Source organism: Calidris pugnax, unplaced genomic scaffold (assembly GCF_001431845.1).
Source record: "Calidris pugnax isolate Ruff unplaced genomic scaffold, ASM143184v1 scaffold206, whole genome shotgun sequence".
NCBI classification, from domain to species: domain Eukaryota; kingdom Metazoa; phylum Chordata; class Aves; order Charadriiformes; family Scolopacidae; genus Calidris; species Calidris pugnax.
In genome coordinates, this window is record NW_015090957.1 from 2,167,979 (window position 1) to 2,188,762 (window position 20,784).

Here is a 20,784-nt window from a genome sequence, read left to right on the forward strand (position 1 = left end):
CTACACGACGCTCTCCGATCTCCAAATTCACAAACGTATACATACATACACAGAGTCTCTTTGCAAACAACTGAGATTTTTCATAGGCTGAGGGAGTAGGAAGAAGAGACGCATTTTTGTCTCCTTGGCAAAAATACATTGGCAGCATATCACTGAGTTGTAAAGATTGAGTAAGTACCAGAGCGTGGCCCCGTTAAGAGAAGCGGGTTTTGGAAAGCTGCCCTTCGACTGCTTGTACCCGTCTGCCAGGACCATCACAGGGATGCTGCCCCGGGGGGCTCAGTGTGTGGGACCCCAAACAGCCCGTACAGGCTCCTGTGGAGGAAAAGGAGTTTGCAATACCTGGAAATGAGGAGCTGCCAGCTCTGCATCGTGCCAGATGAAGAGTCTGAAGGAGCTGTAAATCTCCCCCTGTGCATGGCAGCATTCCCAGGCAGTCGGAGCCGCTCCTGAGCTGTGTACCTCTCGGGAGGTCTCGCCAAGGTGGTGACAAACTGGTCCTCTCCTGCTTTCAAAACTCAGCAGGAAATATGGTCCCTGAGATGCTGTTACACAAGGGCAGGGAGAGAGAGGAAGGACTGAGGAGGGAGGGCTGTGAGGGAGTCAATGGCACAACAGCCGGGCACGGGGGCACCTGCCTTTTGTCCAGTCTTCCCAGCAAAAGAAGAATTCTTGGCTTTCTCCTTCCAGCTGTGAACCTTCCCAGACATTTCCATGGTATCCTAGGACAGCAAAAAGCAATAAGGATTTCTGGTTATAATGGAAGATGTGCTTGGTGCCAATTAGGGCTGGGACTCTCAGATACATTAATTAAATCCAAGTCTGAGATCCCAGGTTGGCTTGCCCAAAGCTACCACCACCATTATCTTTCCCCAGTGCAGGTAGAGACATTTCATAGTAAAATGCAATTCTGAAATACTGAAAGTAAACTCTGAAATCTCGACAATAAAATATTTATGCATCTGTGCTTTAGTGCATTATAATTTTGCATGATATGCTTTGCTTTTCAAGACTGACTAGATTGAGGCACTTCTGGTTCATTAAACACATTTTCCCAAATGCTGTTTCTACAGATATTGTTGGGCCATTGTGCTTAGTTGTATTTATTAGCTGGTGTAACAAGGAAGTTACATCTTCCATAAACCTGAGAGGAACCCACTTCAATGTGTTGCCCTGAATCTCAGCAGAGAAGAAAACAGTTCTAATGAATAATTAAAGCTTAAAGAGGTCATGCTGCTTTTCCAGTCTCATTTTTATTTGTCACTGCTTAGTTTGCATTAGGAAATAGAAGGTTTCAGGTGCAGGAGCCAAATGTGTTCATTTAAACAGATCTATTTTGTAGCCCTCTCCTTTTTTATGTATTAGGTCATTTGTTAACTGCAATAATTTAAATCAGTCCTGCGAATTATAAGTTTCAGGCTCTTCGTTTTCATCAGGCAGCGGCTTTGAGCATCCCCTCACCTTCTGTCAGCAGTAGGAGGTCGGGCTCTGGGGCCGAGCGGAGCGCACGCCGCGCTGGGCAGGGCTGTGGACGCGGGCAGAGCTGCTCAGGGAGGACCCGGGTCGCCATCTGGTCCCCGTCTCCACAGGCACCACCAATCTGCCAAGCTCCTGCTCTCCTCCTAGGCCTTCTCGTCGCCTCCGGCCACCCACCGCCCACCCTTCCCATCTCCTCCTCCTCCTCAGCTCTGTCTCCCTCCCACTTTCTTCCAAGCTTCCTTTCCTCCTCCACTGTGAACCACCTCCTCTTTCTCCCAGCTCTGCCCCAAAGCACTCCTTTTCCTCCTCTCTTTTTTTATGCTGCTCTCTGCCTTCCTCTCCCAGGCCCTTCTTTCCCCACAGCTGCCCATCGTTTTCCTCCCCTTCCCAAAGACCAGCCTGCCCCATCTCCTGCAGGAGGCTGCCCACAGCCAAGGACATACCTGGGGGACACACACCTTCCGCCACCAAATGCCCGAGACCCCCGAGCCAGCACATGAGGGTGGGTTATGGGTTTCACATACTGCTGCGAATCAGGACTAACCAAATCAGTAATAACTCTAATTCAAGCTGAAGTCCTTCATATTTCCTTTATCTTTTCTTCCAGGATATATTACTGTTGCAAAATATTTTTGTTCCTTTTATTTTTCCACACTGGAACCTCATCTTTCTAAGCAGCAGCTCTGTTATTTTTTTCCCAGGGTATGAGTTCCCAAGCCCTGAGTGTTCAACTAGACAACACAGCCTCTTGGATGCACCACACTAATCTTCCCGAGTGGAGTGGCCTTTCCATTAATACATCATGCAGATGGTTTTTGAAACCTTTGCCTTGTATTTCCCAAATCCAGCCATCAGCAGGGTTTGGCAGTTAGACCCCTTTCTCCTAACCTGTTGTCATCTGCCTTGTTTCAGTCCTGCATCACTGATTTTGCATGATCAATCTCTAGAGGTTTAGCTTCTATGTATAACTCAACAAGCTGGCATAGAAATGAGGAAGACATGCTCCAAAATGAATGCAGATCCAACTCAAGGTCACTGTATTATGAAGACAGACATATTGCAAGCATTCCCTTCAATTAAGATGGTTTATGGAGTGAAATTTCCCTATCCAACTATTTTTCTAAATGCCATCATCTTATGATGAATCACCATGGGTTGAAGAGACATGGAAACATTACAAGATTCCAAGAGTGTTCAAATATCCTGCATATTCCTCATCAGTTAGCTGGTGACCTCCTGTATCTCTGCTTTCCAACATAACCCTCACCGGTTTTTCATGAAAAAAAACTTTGTGGTGAGCAAATGAGCCAAAAGAAGGTTTGTAAAGAAAGACTTCAGTTCTAGATGTCAGGTTACAGACCTTCCCTGCTATTGAAGCAGACAATAAATCATTTTATGCAGAGGGGTAATTACATGATGCCTTGTAAGTTTCTGCTACACTAGGAGAGTACAATACACAAGCAGTATCAATAATATGAACCATTTTTCTACTGACTAGCTCTGGAAGGTTTTTCCATTACAGAAGCGTCCTGTGGCTGATGATACCCCAAACATCCCCAAGGATTACTCAGGGCCTCATTATGAAGAGTCATTTCTTAAATTTTAGACTGCTGTATGGCAACTCCACATCTTGCCTGTTCTGAACTGAGGCTGTTTTGGGAATCTGAAAGAAATGGCAGTTTAAGAGGGTCTAAAAGTAGAAATTAAGAATGAGAAGACAATAGCTCAAGGCTGCAAGTGTATGAAAGTTGAAGTGGCAGAAGATATAGGGGACAAAGCATCACACATTGTACTGGGTACGTTTCATCTAGTTCAAGATCAGTGTTCATTCCCCAGACATGACCATGACTATGTCTCAGATTACAAACTCAGTAAGGACTTTGAAGAGACATGAATGTCCATTTCCTTGAATTTCCTCCCCCAGGTAGTGACAAGCCATGATATAGGCTTATAGATACAGTGTGATTGTAAGAGGTGAAACCATCAAGCCTTGGTTGATCACCATGTTAATGAGGGAGAACTGATGACTTACTGAAGTAAGGGAAACCAGATGGATAAAACCCAAACTATCCCTCAAGGGAAACTTGATTCCAGTTGTGCCAACACAGGAAAAAGCATAGTTTGACACTGCGAAAATAAAGACGATTTGTCATTTTGCAGCGTATGAATGCTTCATCAGACAAAAAGACTATCTGTTCTCAAAATTGCATCCAGTAAAATTTGGCATTTCAGCCCTCTCATAATGATTGATGGACTGGCAGCAATCTGCCTGAATGAGCAGTCTTTGTACCAGTGAATGTATGTCAGGGTCAGGAATATTGCGGGGGAAAAGTGGATTTTAGTCCAAATGAAGACATGTCTGAATCCTAGCTAGCATTCAGCTTGTTTCCCACTGCTCTCTGAGGTGTTGCCTGTGACGGCCACTGTGTAGTTACAGTTGTGAATAACAAGTTAGTCTCTGACATGATTGGCCAAAAGCACTGTTAGTTACCAAGCACCTCTTAAATTAAGGCATTTTGGACTACAATGCAAGTGAGAGCTGAGAACTCGTTGGAGAATGACTTTCAGTTCAAAGCTGTGATGGGTGAAGATGGTCACCTAAGAAGCCAACACCAATTGGTCTAACAGTCCTCAAGTGTTAGACCAATTGTAGCTAAGGCAGAAAAGCTAACTACAAAACTCTAATGGAGGATTCTATCCCAGCTCCAAATTCATTTTAAAAGGGAGATAACGATTATATCAGCCACCCAGAAACAGCTTTGGCAAAGCAGCAGCAGAGCAAAGTATGGAAATGAGTGGTGAGACAAACTTCTGGGCTGCCAGGATAAAGGACTGCAGCATGAGATGCAGGACAAGATGAAGTGTGAAGGCAGAACACAGCAAGTGTGGGCCGTGGTGGCAGATAGAAAAGCAGACACAGAGAAGTGAGTTAACAACCCCGTGACAACAAGAAATGTTGACAGTTTGTTGGGACTGAGCCAGGCATGGTAGCCCTTGCCACGGCAGGGCTAACTTAGCTCAAAAAAGTTTTTCAAGCAGCATCACCAGCATCGCACCCAAAAAATCATGTTGTACACAGATTGAGGAATTGCCCCTTTTTCCCTGTGCAGATGATTTACAAAAGGCAAATAACCTGCTGAATAACCTCCATCATTACTTCTGTGCCTCAAATGCTGTTTTATGAGAGGACCATTCAAAGAAAATAGAAATTAAGTAGCTCAAAACAACATGTAATATACAATCTTACCTACTTTGCTGCTGCCCTACATTTCCCTGATACTATTGGTATTCACTGTTGAAGCACAAGGACACTTAGTACTTTTGGCAGCAGTTTTGTAATGACTGAAGAGGATTCAAAGGACAGCAGCCAGACACTGTGATGTGTTTTATTAGCTCCCAGATGTGCAGGTGAGGTGAATCTTTGGGAAATGAGTTTTGCTGCCATGGATTTTCTAACATCACTCAGGGTCTCAAATAAAATCTTATAATGGAACAAAGGGCTGTCAAAAGGCTGAATTTTGTCAAAAGGCTGTCAAAGGGCTGAATTTTACAGTTATCTTTCGCAAAGCGTCTTTTCTGCATCTGTTCATTTCTTGCACAAGTGCACAACATCTTTGATGATATTTGCCCAGCTGAAAAAAGAAGGTTGACTGCTGAGGCTGTATATACCCACGTGAATTAAAACTGAGTGAGCCTCTGTAGGCACTCCCCTGGATGCCTTCTGGTGTAGGTAGTCCACAATCTGGAGATTCTTTACCAGGCTGTACAAAATAGGGTTCAGGTGTTACATTGTGGATTGCAGCATGCCGAAATAATATTGCTCAAAGAGCAACATTTTTCAAGCCAGAACTAGAAGTCACCACTCAACAGCAGACTTCTTCACCACCTGAGCAAAATAAGTCTTCTGTGTGGCAAGCTTCTTCAGGCAGTGGTGAGCATCCACTGCTGTCTGGAGGAGACCAGCTAAGGCACCACATCTGGGTATTGGGAAACCCAAGAGTGTTAGAAGAGAAAGAGTGGTCATGACATGAAGGTCAAGCTGCCCAGGCAGGAGCCTCGCCAGTCGCTATTTATGGCTGTGAAATTGGCACTCAGGTCAGTGGACATGGCTCTTCAGAAATGTAGAGTATGAGCTGCACTGCAGCTTGAGACCACTGTAGAAAAAAACAATGAAAAGAGCAACGCAACCTTCATCCTGCGGGGATGTGGTGGAAGGAGAAGCTGTGAGCTGCCCCGGCTTCCAACAGAGAGGACTTTAGGTGGGCTTTGTAGAGGAGCACCAAGGAGAGGCTGCAGATGGCAAAAGGCGACTGGATCAGACACTGCCACAGTGCAGACAAGTCGGTGAAAGCAGATTATAATTTGCTGGAGTACATTATTGAGAGTGGTGGTATAAGACAGTCTCTATGTGATAAATACGGGAGGGAGCATTAACTACTACACTAAGGTAAGAGAAGAGGTGGAGTGACGTTAATGTTGGGACTGAGCGTCTGAAATGACAAGGTAAACTGAGACCTGTTCCTAGAGAAAACGTGCTTTTGCCAGAGTTGAGGGGAATGGCAAGTGCTAAGAATAAAGGCTGGGGTGAGAGCAAGCGCGGTCCCCTGCCAACATCAGCTCATTCCCAAGTGCGTGGGCAGAAGCAGCTGCATCTCCTCCAGTGCCACCACCGGGGCGGTCTGAGCCCTCACAAGGTGTTAAACACTCCAGGAAAGGTGTTTTGCTTTTAAAAACATTTAAGAGGAGCAAGATGGAGCAGGCAGCAACAGCGACCAGTAGTTATTCACGTGGCACAGTGGGGAGGGAAGAAAAGCGCTGAGCAGCGGAGGGTCTGTAGGCAGCGGAGGGGGAGGACTAGAAAAGGGGGAAATTCATGTCACAGTAGAAAACAGGAAAATAAGAGACTCGAGGAGGAGTTTTGCTTTGCCCACCAGACAATTGAAAATAGATTTAAAGAAGAAACCAAAGGGTTTTTTAGAGCTGACAGCTCCCAAGGAAGAAAGTGGGCCAAATTTCATACATTTGAACATTTTAAAATCATTTTCTTTTTGCCCAGGAAGTAGATGGGGAGCAAACAAAGGAGAAGACCAGATTCCGATATTGCTGTTACTGGATGAAACAGGATTGTGTTCACTGCACTTAAATCAGAATCTGGCCCCTAAGTAGGCAGTTCAGCTCCTCTTAGTGAGAAACAAGTGAATTCTGAGTTATGGGATGAAAGAGTAGGAAAGGAGCAGCTGGAGAGGGTGCTGGGCCACCTTGTCTAGACCGTGATTTTGCCAAGAAAGGTTGGACCAGATGATCCTTGAGGCCCCTTCCAACCTATGATTCCAGCATTCTATGATTTTAGGAGGAAAAATAGATCATTGTTTCACTGTCTCAACACCTGTAGAGAAAGGTGGTAAGAATTCGGGGTAATTTCCTGAGTTTTAAAGACTCCACTGAGCTGAATTTGCTTTAGCCTGACCGTGACAACAACAGATAGCTTGTGCTGGTCAGCTGGTTCATGGTACCACGCGAGCCCACATGTATGGGAATGGACTTCTAATCTTTTTGGATCCTAGGCATTTCCCGAAAACAAGACCTACCCTGGCAAAAGTACGGCAATAACCCCAGGTACTTGCAGTGCTCTTCATCAAATTCACCTTGAGGATGAAACAAAAATACAAACTGTCATATGGACAAATATTTCCCGGATTGGCAGGACTCAGGGGGTGTCAGACAGTATCTGTCTCAAAAAAAACTATGCTTTAAAGTTTTTGATTTGTGAGGCTGTCACAACAGCCAAACTTTTCTCAAAGGCAGACACCCAATAAATGTGTATTTAACCTCCCAAGGCTTCTTTCCCTGCTGGCTCCATCCTCTGTGGCACTGAAGGCGGCATTACAGCAGCAATATGGGGTAGCAAATTCACATGGGGTGTGTTTTGCACACAACATGCATCAATACTTCATGATTTCTTTTATAATGACAGCATTAAACATCCTCTGGCAGAGGCTCACAGGATCTGTGCTCATTCAAGTAACTTAAGGACAGGCCTGTGAAATTCTCAGCAAACAGCAGGAGACAAATAATCGAACTCGGGACAATTTAACATAGAAAGTGCCAAGTTACAGAAAAATATCTAATGCTGTTCCTTGTGGCCTGAGTAGAGAGCTCAGGACCATAGCAATCCCTGTGCGAGTGTCAGCACAACAAAGCATGTTTTGAAAGTAAAAAGAGGGCCGCCACCCATTCCTCTTTTCAAGGGTCATTTTGTAGTGAAAGGAATGAAGAGAAAAGAAACTTAACTTGGCAGCTGCATTCGCTGTTGCGTGTCAGTCCAGTGAGACAGGGGAGTTGTACTGGTAGGTAATCAAAGAAATGAACACAGGGCACAGATAGACTCCACACTGTAAATTTTGTGGAGAGGAATATTTTTTGGTGTGTCTGATCCTCTTTTCTCACTGTTGCTCAAATCACACTGAAAAGGATTTCAGAACTTGTCAGCAACGAAATCTTCCTAAGGAAAAAAATATATAACTGTTTCTTTTCTCCCCTGGCAGAGTCCAGCACTGACACACTCACTCACTATAAATAGAGGTTCTCCACTGTTGTCCAAGGGAAGTGCAAAGCCATGCCATTAAGGAAACCCAGCCCCACACAGCATGCTCAGATGGACACTGTGTTCAGGCAACTTCTGTTACAACACCCCACTCTGCATGTCACGCTTTCCTTCTTGTCAGTGATGTTATCTGTCAGTCAGCCTTCTCTGTGCTGATATATTCAGAAAACTTGTCATTTAAAGATTCAGATACTCAAATGTTGCAGTAAATCAGGCTAACGACTGGCTCTGGAACTGAAGTGCAGCATTTAATCACAGAATAGATGCAACAAGCAGAATCACTGGGCCAAATTTCCCATGGCTCCTTACTAAATTTTTAATATACAGTCAGCTCCTTGCAACGTGTACTCCCTGTATCTGCAAGCACTTGCTCTCAAATGATCTCGAAAATCACAGAATCACAGAATCATTTCCTTCCATGTCTTCAAACCATCCCAGAAGACCCACATTTACCAGAAGGAAATCAGCTGGTAAGTGGGATTTTAGGCTGGGCAAGTATGGGGTATATTTACCTGCCCACAGGTAATTACTGTAGCCATGCAACCACTTCTGCGTCTGACATTCATAGCACTCATTCCAACAGTATATATATTTTCTCCCTCAGGAGAAAACCCTGCTTATCTCTATTAATAGTGTGCATGTGTGCTCACTCAGTATCTGTAGCTGCTCAAGAGCTACAAGAATGCCGTGTGTTGGCAGAGGAGAGTTTGATCCACCGAGGTTGCAAATGTCTGGTGAGACATGAGAACGCAAGAAAAGCTTCTCAGTCTAGTCCCAAAACTGATGTTTTACTGCATAGTCTCAGCAACAAGGGTGGTCAAGAGGGCCAGTAGATGAAATAGTTAATTGAGCAATAGCTCTGCAGAAGCTGTTGATAGAGAAGGAGGCAGCAGCTCAACCCATCTATCCTCATGTGTCTCCCACTGCTATCAGATACTGCCTCCCGTAAGCTTGAGCTCAGAGCAAGGAGATGAAAATTGCTATTGACAGAAGTAGCCCTCAGACAAGGTTCTCTGCTGCAAAGCTGCTAGCATCTTGCATGGTGGAAACCTATTTTAAATGACAACAGAACACTAATGTTATGGAAAGATCTTGGTTTATATAGTTTTCCATATTAGGGGGAAGGAGAAAACAAAAGTACAGCCTGTCTTGACAAATATTGTCAGACATTTAAGTGCTCTATCTTCCAGTGCTGATTTGTGCAAACACTTCCAGGACATCAGGGAATGTTGTCATTGATAAATACTAACCACGGGAAATGGCTGTTTCAAAGACATGGCAGAGGGTATGGCCAACAACGTGATCACGTAACACATGGCCACAAACAAAGTTAATACGCATTTGCATCCTACAGCATTAACCATCACTCTCAGTCATCAAAAAAGAAAACCCCAGTGAACAATTCTGCAGTGGTGCAGGCAGGGTTATTAAAGCATTATTTGAGAAAGAGCAGGGAGAAGGCAGTATGTCATCAGAATTTGGGATCACTACTTTGATTTACTGTTGAAAACTCTATGTACTTTGAGATCTCAAACCCCAAAACAAAGCTTAATCTTCACTTAGGAACTACAGTTCCCTCCCTTATCACATTATCTGAGTACATCACACTCTAATTATACTTATCTGAACAACACTTAGTGAGATTGGGAAGTACTAACCTTGTCGAAGAAGCCCTTTAACACAGAGTAAAACCAAGTCAGAAACAAATTTTAGTTTTTAAATGCCAGCTAAGTACACTGCAACAAGTGGAAAAAAAAGTGTTCTTGCACCATCAGCAACACTTCAGAAAATTTGCCTCTTCATTGTCATTAACCCAGATCCTGAAGTCCTGGTTCAAAATTCAGAACAAAGTTACTACTACGAGGAAAAAATGCATTATAATATTTGCATTTCTAAAAGCATAATTTAAAACATATCAGTAATCATTCAAAAAAAAAAAAAGGCAGAATACTTACAGCATCTCAGTGGGATATTATATCTTACTCTCAAGAGGTATCCAGAAGTGCTTCTCAATATTTTAGTATCTGTTTAGGCAATGATTGCAGTTTATTTATCTCTCTCTAGTGGGTACAGCAGTAGGAGTTAAATAGTCCATCTTCCTCTCCAAAGGATATAAAGAACTGTATCCCCATAACTCAAGGAAAGAAGAAAATCTCTCTTCCACGTCACATCCTGGTGTGGGAAACGGCCCGTGTGTGCCTTTACTGAGCGTGGATCAGGGGCCGCCTTTGTCTACACATTTCTTTGGGGCATCATCTGTGAAGCCTTTGAGAAGAGCTTCAAGGAGTTCACACCTTGTACAGATGCTGCAGAATGGTTGTTTCTGAATTTAATTGAGGCAGTTTCCTTTTGTGCCACCTGTTCTATTCCAAGGCTTTTACTCTTTCGCATTGCAATGCACAGAGCTGAGTATTTCACCAAATCTCAGTTTCGCTTTGTTTTTATTTTTTTGTATGTAAGTAAAAGTCAGATGCTGCTGTTGTGCTTTTAAACCTGAACACTGCTTCAATAGCTTCTACCCAGCTAGTTTTAATTTTTCCCCAATCTGAGTTTCAAAGTCCATCATTATGGAAAAAAAAGGTATTGTTACATTTCCTGGCAAGGCTTTGTTTCTGATACTTTGCGGGTTAAAAGAGCCCTCAATACCCTGTAGATCACTGGGGTTCTTGATAGCAACTTCAAGCCTCACTGAGAGTTTAATGAGCTGCTGCTGAGTTAGATGACACTTGTTAAGTTTATGGAAAAAGTTTATCCAGTCTGCTGCTGTTATTAGCTATCCAATACCATAGACACCAGAGAGGGCCCTGAACCAGTATCTGTGATCTGAACTACAGCAAAAATATTGGGAAGAATATTTTGATTCCCAGGCTTTGATACAGGTCCAAATTTCACAGTCACTTGCCACATCTATAAAATTTGGCCAGAATGACGAATCCCAGTATTCCTAAAAACTGGAAGTAGAAAGAAACTCTCAAGCTTGGCTAGAATTTTCTGTTTGGGGCTAATTATTCTCTTTTTTCATCTCTGGTACACTTGCTAAGACTCTTCCATGTGATAGGTTTCAGATACAAGCAGCAGCAAATTGAGATCTCCAACCATGAAAGAGGAAAAGCCCAGACGCTGCTAATACCACCCCGTCCTGCCCTGCTGCTGCGCCGCAGTCCTGCGGGGAAGGTTTGGCTTCCTGGCCTCCCTGGAAGCCCCCAAACCGGGGGAAGGTTTGGCTTCCTGGCCTCCCTGGAAGAGAAAGTTCTGATGAGGGGCCCGTTTCGTTCAAAGTTTAACAACATAAGGCTGTTTCACAGCAGCCAAAACCCTCCATCAATCCATCAGTGCTGCAAACAGAAGAGGCTTGGAGAGCAATTCAGTCTTGCAGATTTTTTGTCTCTTAACTGAGTTTCTGGAAGTGGAACATTTATTTGGGCTGTTGCCCATGTCCATGCCCTGTGAACGTGCAAATCCACAAGGCAGCTCTCTCCTTCATGCATTGCCTGTTTGCACGGAAGTTGTGGGAGCTCAGTTACCCATGATACTTCTGCTTTTGTGTCAGCTCTGGATAAATTCAACCAACTTACCTTAAAAGTTATTGGAGAAGTACATACAGACTGAGAGATGGCCCCACCTATATGCTCACAAGAACAGAGCTATTGAAATGCTTATTTCCATAAGAAATTAGGGTGAGAAGATTATTTAGATTTTTTTCTTTAATGAATAGGAGAGGATAAAAGCCAGTCTCTGAATGTATTTATTCTAAATTGGCACACTATAATGAAGAGACTCAAAGAAATGACCATCCAGTCTCAAAGGCCCTGTTAAGCTGGGAGTGATTTAGTTTCCTTGCATGAACTGCCATAAAATTAAGCACTGGGATCTTTAAAATCTGAATTTTGGATGGCCTTGCTGAGAGCCATCAGGAGCAGCACAGCAGCCGACGGCACGGAGGGGCAGGCACGGGCGAACGCGCATCGCAGGAGCAGCCCCAGCTGAAGTGCTCCCCTCCGGCTGGCAGACGGGGCAGGTGTGTCACCCCCAGAAGTGACGTGAGACACTTACTTCTTGTTCACAGCCTTTGAAGTGCTGTGCACAGACAGCCTGAGCCATTACCGCATTTGGAGCAGATCCATCATTTACTGGAAGAATTAAACGCACTCTTGTAGCAAACCTGCAGTTGACACTCACAGGGTGCAATTGAAATCCTCCGGATTAGTAATTCTTTCGAGATCTTTGTAATCATTGGTAATAGGTAGTGAAATAAATCCACATTTATATCCTGCAGACTGCAGCTGTGCTTCTGTTAAAGTAGTATTAAGTGATGGTTTTTAAATCCTTCTGCCAGCTCAGGCTGTAAGAACCGACACTCCTGTGCAGAGGATAACTCATCCTGCCTGATGTGTGCTCCTGAGCAGGAAAGCGCTGGTTAATGAATAATGGAAGCGCGGAGGCAGAGTCGCACTCGGGGCTGGGCTCCTGCGGCTGCTCCCTGGGGAGAGGTCCCCGCGCAGCAGCTGCAGCTGGGACTGGATGGGGCTGTGGATAACCAGGGTAGAAAATATTGCAAAATACTAATGTAAAGCTCTCCCCAGCTGAACAAAGTGCTCAACCTCATCTTGTTCAGTCGAGCGAGGGGTTCATCTGGCCAACGCCGGCGTTGTTCCTGCAGGTATCAGGAGTGCACGCTCACGCCCTGACTTACTCCACAGGCTCCCAGTTCACTAAACAAATATGCCATTAAAAGCTGAACCAACCTTGAGGGGGATATAGGGGTTTAAATTGCAGCAGGAAGAGATTTATGGACTTGTTTTCCAAGCCTAGAGAGTAATTGAAGAGACTTCAGAGAGCTCAGCTCTGATGAGGGAAGCCAGCACTTCACTGGGGGCAAGACAGGATGGGTGACGGGTGCCAGAGAAGAGAAAGTTCTGATGAGGGGCCCGTTTCGTTCAAAGTTTAACAACATAAGGCTGTTTCACAGCAGCCAAAACCCTCCATCAATCCATCAGTGCTGCAAACAGAAGAGGCTTGGAGAGCAATTCAGTCTTGCAGATTTTTTGTCTCTTAACTGAGTTTCTGGAAGTGGAACATTTATTTGGGCTGTTGCCCATGTCCATGCCCTGTGAACGTGCAAATCCACAAGGCAGCTCTCTCCTTCATGCATTGCCTGTTTGCACGGAAGTTGTGGGAGCTCAGTTACCCATGATACTTCTGCTTTTGTGTCAGCTCTGGATAAATTCAACCAACTTACCTTAAAAGTTATTGGAGAAGTACATACAGACTGAGAGATGGCCCCACCTATATGCTCACAAGAACAGAGCTATTGAAATGCTTATTTCCATAAGAAATTAGGGTGAGAAGATTATTTAGATTTTTTTCTTTAATGAATAGGAGAGGATAAAAGCCAGTCTCTGAATGTATTTATTCTAAATTGGCACACTATAATGAAGAGACTCAAAGAAATGACCATCCAGTCTCAAAGGCCCTGTTAAGCTGGGAGTGATTTAGTTTCCTTGCATGAACTGCCATAAAATTAAGCACTGGGATCTTTAAAATCTGAATTTTGGATGGCCTTGCTGAGAGCCATCAGGAGCAGCACAGCAGCCGACGGCACGGAGGGGCAGGCACGGGCGAACGCGCATCGCAGGAGCAGCCCCAGCTGAAGTGCTCCCCTCCGGCTGGCAGACGGGGCAGGTGTGTCACCCCCAGAAGTGACGTGAGACACTTACTTCTTGTTCACAGCCTTTGAAGTGCTGTGCACAGACAGCCTGAGCCATTACCGCATTTGGAGCAGATCCATCATTTACTGGAAGAATTAAACGCACTCTTGTAGCAAACCTGCAGTTGACACTCACAGGGTGCAATTGAAATCCTCCGGATTAGTAATTCTTTCGAGATCTTTGTAATCATTGGTAATAGGTAGTGAAATAAATCCACATTTATATCCTGCAGACTGCAGCTGTGCTTCTGTTAAAGTAGTATTAAGTGATGGTTTTTAAATCCTTCTGCCAGCTCAGGCTGTAAGAACCGACACTCCTGTGCAGAGGATAACTCATCCTGCCTGATGTGTGCTCCTGAGCAGGAAAGCGCTGGTTAATGAATAATGGAAGCGCGGAGGCAGAGTCGCACTCGGGGCTGGGCTCCTGCGGCTGCTCCCTGGGGAGAGGTCCCCGCGCAGCAGCTGCAGCTGGGACTGGATGGGGCTGTGGATAACCAGGGTAGAAAATATTGCAAAATACTAATGTAAAGCTCTCCCCAGCTGAACAAAGTGCTCAACCTCATCTTGTTCAGTCGAGCGAGGGGTTCATCTGGCCAACGCCGGCGTTGTTCCTGCAGGTATCAGGAGTGCACGCTCACGCCCTGACTTACTCCACAGGCTCCCAGTTCACTAAACAAATATGCCATTAAAAGCTGAACCAACCTTGAGGGGGATATAGGGGTTTAAATTGCAGCAGGAAGAGATTTATGGACTTGTTTTCCAAGCCTAGAGAGTAATTGAAGAGACTTCAGAGAGCTCAGCTCTGATGAGGGAAGCCAGCACTTCACTGGGGGCAAGACAGGATGGGTGACGGGTGCCAGATTGGCACTCAGCTTTGTTGTGGAGCCCCAGCCATGGAGCAGGGACCCAGAGTGACAGTCACTCTAGGAACAAAAAGAAGCTTTGCAAACTTGGTATGCTTGTAAGATAAGCACTGCACTGATAAAGTAAAGCACAGAGAGATTAAAAACCTCAGGGTAATGATATTAGTGTAGACTGCAGAAAAGAGCATCCTGGCTCTCCCTTCCTTCAGCTAGTCTTCTGCCTAATCTGCCCAAAATTTGTGACCTCAGAGATGGTTTCTTGATGGCATTAAAAAAATCAGTGACCAACTCAACAGGAGAATAATTTACTTACACAGCCAAGGAGGAAAAGGAAATAAAGCAGAGCTGGCAGAAGTGCATTTACCTGGTTCTATTCCTTATGTTTTACGTTTGCTTTTTTTTCATTTAGGTATCTACAAAGGACATTGCTTCCGAATCAACCACTTCCCTGAAGACAATGACTATGACCATGACAGCTCAGAATACCTTCTCCGTAAGTGAAAAGTAATACCTAGTACACACGATTAACAGACATGGCCAGAGAGACTTTCCTGGGTTTCTCTTCCGTGGAGTCCAATCCAAGTCTTACTCATTGCAAGAGACTGTCCCAAACGTGGTGGCACAAAGCAGTAGTGACATATGTCCAGTTCACACTGCAGCTGACGCAACCATGACACTCAGGGACCCCCATATCAAAGGTTTTCTTCACCCAGGGGAACACACACAACTGTGGTGTCCATTCTCTAAACATTATATGGAAATTTTTCGAATGAAAGCTACAGCGATCATTCCCACATTGGCGAGGGTGTTTTACATAGGGAGTATTTAATCGATTAGTGTATCAAAACAGGTTTGAGGAGTGGGTTCCAGCCCATTAGGAACCTTTTCCTAATGCTTAAATCCAACCCCTATGCAGCCTCATCCTTTGCTGCTGCTGAGCCACCTCCTCCTGCAGTGAAAATACTGCATTGTAGGAAGGAAGCCGGAATTTCTGCAGCTAAGGGCAAAATCTCAGCATGAACTCGGGCTGTGGCTCCCCTGCATGGATAACCAGACATTGCTGTTCCGTGCAATCCCCCACAAAAGTAATTTCATCCACCAACCTGGCACGACCATTCCCTCAGCTGATAGACTTGGAACCTGAGTATGAAACTTCATGAATCCTGCAAAGCTGGAGTTAGATTTCCCCTTCCCCAGAGGCCACCTTGCCTAGTTGTTCCTTCTGAACAGAAGAGCTGACCAGCCAAGCTGAAAGCAATGTCCTTTACCAGAGGAAGTTCACAAGGTGTTGGGAAAGCTTCAGGGAGCAATGAATGACACTGCTGCCTGATACACCCAGCAAGGCAAAACACTCCTCAATTATACTGCTATTAATTACCTGAAACACCACTTAGAGAACCACTCTGCCCTTCTGCTCACCTGTGGGACACAACTTCTGGTTGCTAAAACAGGAAGAAAAAAAAAAAATCTCCGAAAAGTACACTTTAGCAGAAAACCTAGATTTTTTTTTTGTCTTTACTCTTGTCAATTTAGATCAGTCATAGCGCTTGGGTGACGTGATTTCAGTGCTCAGGTGAAGGCAGACTAGCACCGTGAGCACGGCTGCATTTATCTTTCATACAAAGCTTTGGAACTGATGTTAAAATGATCCAAAGTCAGCGTTAGGAAAGAAACATCATTAGTAAGAGGACTGTAAAGGAAAGAAGAATTAAGTAGCATCTTGATGAAAATGTATTATGCCTTCATTATTCGGAGAAAATATAGAACTGGGAAAAACAGTCTACAGCTCCTCAGTGAGAGATGAGATCAGTAAATTGATTGTAAGTATACTTGTGATGGGTGTTCCAAAAAGCTGTTTTCCAAAGTGACTAAGTACAGACCTTAAAAACAAGTTACTCCAACCCTTTATGTCTTCTGCAAAATCAGGCTGCCGCTGCACCCCCGCAGAGGAGAGCTTGTCCTCCCGTACTCTGCACAATAACAGGACTCCTCTGCTTTAACTTTTACAAGAAAAACTGCAGTTCCACTTAAAATGTGTATGGTTGATTTAGAGATTACTGAAAGGTTAAGTATCTAAATCCGGAAGAGATGAGCTCATACGTATATGTAATGGGGACCAAATCATTGTCTAACCAGACACGGACAAGAGCATCTTTGCATCCTGTTTCAAAGGAGACATGAGAGCTTCAGTCCCATTTTTGCCCTCTGTGCAACACCTTTGGAATCTGCTGTCTCTGTATCACACACCATGCTTTGTAGCCATTTCTTGGCACAAGTCTCCCGGAGGGCCATGTTGGGGATAACCCTTATTTCTCCCATCTGGCTTAGATGAAGACATCAATGCTGTGTGCATCTTGTGCTCCTGACAGAGCATGTGAGGGGGTCTCAGCCTGCTCCACAGTGACCAATCTAATATAGAATCATAAAATCCCATGCTGGGATTCTATGGGTTGGAAGGGACCTTAAAGCCCCCCCAGTGCCACCCCCTGCCCTGGGCAGGGACACCTCCCACCAGCCCAGGTTGCTCCAAGCCCCCTCCAACCTGGCCTTGAACCAGGGATGGGGCAGCTTCTCTGGGCAACCTGAGCCAGGGTCTCACCACCCTCACAGCAAAGAATTCCTTCCAAATATCTATATCTCCCCTCTTTCAGTTTAAAATCATTACCCTCCCTGATCAAGAGTCCCTCCCCAGCTTTCCTGTAGACCCCCTTTAGAGGCTTCAGATAAATATAAACACTGTGGTGTTAGCAGAACTGTGCCCTGGTTCAAAACCCTGTTGAAATCAGTGAAAAAATGACTGGTTTGGGGAGACTTTAGTCCAAAGTGTGGGTAGGAGCAGGAATTTGGATTTTGCCCTTCGGCATTCAGGCTGCTTGCTGCAAAGCCAAGCGAACAACAGCCACGGTGACAACTGACACATGCAAAGGAGCTCAAACAAGGCCCCTCCTATTCAACCTTCCCTGTGACAACACACACCAATCTGTTTGTCTAAAAATAATAAAAAAAAAAAAAAATCCCCTCCACATATCTGTGCAGAGCTCCAGCAACTGGCAGGGGCATTGCTGCCTGTGCAGTCCCTGGGGCGGCTGCGTGCATCACCCAACCGCACACGTGTGCTCCAGCTTCCCTCCTCTCCCATCTTTCTGCAGGCACTCAGAAACCAAGCTGCTCCCACCCAGCACTGCAGGAGCACATGCACTTCTCCCTTTGCAGAAGAGAGGGTTTCAACCGTCCTCATCCTCATGGCGTGCATGAGGATGCCGGAGCTCTGCAGCCATGAGGAGGGGGACTGGGGACCCTGTTCAGGGCACGTCTACTCTTTCACACACTTCTTCCCATCATGCTATAGCATCCCTGCTGTATATCCATTCCCTGGGTGCTATAGCATCCCCACTACATGTCCATTCCCTGCACGCTGCAGCACCCTTGCATGGCATCCCCGTTTTGAAGCCGGTTGCTTGGCTCCTGCCTTTGGGAGGAGAATAAAAGCGCCTCACCGAAGGAGGTGTCACAAGGCATAGCAGTGCAGAGCAGCCGATGCGAACAGACAGGACAGTAAACAAGAAAAAAAAAAAAAAAACAGGGGAGAAAGCAAAAACCACATTGCCTTAATGTTTTTTGATGTGCTGTCATTTTATTACCACTATTGAGAGATATATGTAAAATCTGCATGCTACCTATGAACTTCCCTTTAAATTTCAGAGTAAAAAGTACACATTGTAGGAAAAAATATACTGTAGAGTTTTACAGGAAGAGAACACTGTGCTTTTAGTTTTTCTTCACATTAATTACCTAATATAGAAAAATTATCTCTGGAGATTATTGCTACAAGTAGAACAACAACCCCCCCTATATTTGGCATGTCTGGCAAGTTCCTTCTGACGATGTCACTGAACCATTTTAGGAATGCTCTTTGATTTAATTGAACTCATTATAAACAGCATGATCGTAAGAAATAGGAAACAACAACCAGAAGGGGTGGGCCACAGTAGATTTTAAGCCTGTGCTGCCTTTTGCCAGGGCACTAACAGAGAGACAGCGATCTGGGATGCCTTTATCTCCCCCAGCACAGACACTGATGTTAAATCTTTTTCTAATAACTGACCCCAAAAACTGACCCCAAAGTCAAAGCACTGTCACTTCGTACTGCAAACGTGGGGGAACAGCCAGGACAAGGGAACGGGCTCTCAGCACTCACTGGGCTTTGACTGGAGACCTTACACCCTCGTTACTTGGATTTGCCAATTATTGCAAGACACTGTCTGAATAGTAATGCCCCCGATTGAATCGGGTTTGGAGCTGGTTAGAAATGGCCCATGTAAAGGACGCGTGAAGTGGCATTTGCCAGTTCTGGAAGGAGTCAGGCTTTTCTCACCGTTGCGGATCGATACGGGCGTAAGCTTCCCAGGCAGGGACTGTCTTTTTTGTTCTATGTTTGCACCATCCTAACAAGGGCTGGGCCTGTCGCTGGGGCTCCTGGAGCTTTGCGGCATGCACAGAAGCGATGCCGTTATTGTCTGCCCAGCCCTGTCCCTCTTGCAGTCAGTGGGAGCTTTGCCAACAGTTACCAGGGGAATCGTTAGGAAGCAATTCATGGAATTGGGAATGCCATGGCCATCAAAAGTAAAATGAGAAAGCGTCAGCTGTAACATCTGGCTGTTTCTCCTCGGGAAACGGGCGCTGCTCGCTGTGCGTGTCAGGCAGGGAGATGACACCCAGGAGGCCGCGTCGCTCCCAGCACCGCATCGGCAGAGCGGGCCAGATGGCGGCTTTATCCTTCCCATGGCAGCCTCTGGCCCCCACCCACTGTGGACATCCCCACGTCCCGACACCCACTCACCCTGCCGGGACTCCCCACGCACCTTTGCCTTTCCACAGGCCCCAGCTTTGGGACAATCCTGTTTTCCAAAGCAATATTCAGCATCTTATTTGCCCTTCTTAAAAAAAATCCCCTTTCTGTAACAATGGAACTCGCTCTGCCTTTCAGGAATGCCTGCCAGGTTTTGGCCCTTTGGTTTTCACAATCCAGACTTCTCTCTTCTTGTGCCGGTTTATTTTTCCTCAGCCTTTTTGTTCCCTCCTTCCCGCTTCCCTTTCAATTGCTGCTTAGTCTTACAGTGACCCGACTTTGAAAGCTGGCTTGTTTTAATTTTTTTTCAGGAATTTTACAGCCCATCCTGGTGAATGGACTGAAGCATACAGAATTTTAAATTACTCTACTTAGCTGTCAGGAGACTAAACACAAACATCTGAGACACACTTAATAAGATTTCTTCCTTAGAAATCTGAAAGGTTTCAATGTCCTTAATATTCAGCAAAACAAAAAGGGGTTATTAGCTCTGCTGGCTGGTAACATGAACGCTGCAGACTTCAAGAGCTATAATTTACTCACCAAGGAACAGATCCTGCTCAAGCCTTCCCAAAGGTTGTAGGGTTCATAGCCAGCTCATGAATCTTTCAGTGCCACTCCCTGCACCATGCTGGGTCTTGCTGTCAGAACGTGGTGGCATCAGGTAATGGCAGGCTGGACTTCCTAGGAGAAAGCTCAGATTTCAGCTACTCAGCTGAGAGTGTCTGTGCCATGTTGGCCACCTACCCATGGCCTCAGCTCCCAAAAACATGCCCAGAAATGCAGAATCATGATAATACCAGCAAAAGATGGTGGGGGGGAGAGGAGTTGAGACTTTATAATCTCCACATTTGTACCTGAGGAGGCATCTGAAATGATTGCTGCCTGTCTTGGTTTTCTACCTGTCTCCCCTCCAGGCATCGTCCGTGCCTCCAGTGTGTTCCCCATCCTAAGCACAATATTGCTGTTGCTGGGAGGACTCTGTGTTGGAGCAGGAAGGATTTACAACAGCAAAAACAATATTATTCTCAGCGCTGGTATTCTCTTTGTTGCAGCAGGTACGTTCTCCTCAAAGTGAGTCCTCAAGAAGTGTTGCCTTTTTGAACTGAAAAAGACTGTGGAAAAGCTTGTTGGCAGCTTTCTCCCTGGACCCTTTTCCTGCATCGAGGACACTAGAAACATCACAGTAGGCCAGTTTCTTAAGAAGGAGATTTTTGAAGCTCTACAATAAATTTATTCTAGAAAAGCTTTCAGTTTTCCTGAAAAAGGGAGCTAAAGTCAG

At 45.2% G+C, this 20,784-nt stretch overlaps 1 protein-coding gene across 1 annotated transcript in view; it reads left to right on the forward strand.

The window, feature by feature from the left end:
* CACNG4 (calcium channel, voltage-dependent, gamma subunit 4) overlaps positions 1-20,784 on the forward strand; it is a 41,966-nt gene that overhangs the window by 19,571 nt on the left and 1,611 nt on the right. The window contains exons 2-3 of the mRNA XM_014952241.1: positions 15,063-15,146; positions 20,420-20,560. Of these exons, the coding sequence (XP_014807727.1) occupies positions 15,063-15,146; positions 20,420-20,560 (225 nt within the window). The remainder of the gene's footprint in view (positions 1-15,062; positions 15,147-20,419; positions 20,561-20,784) is intronic.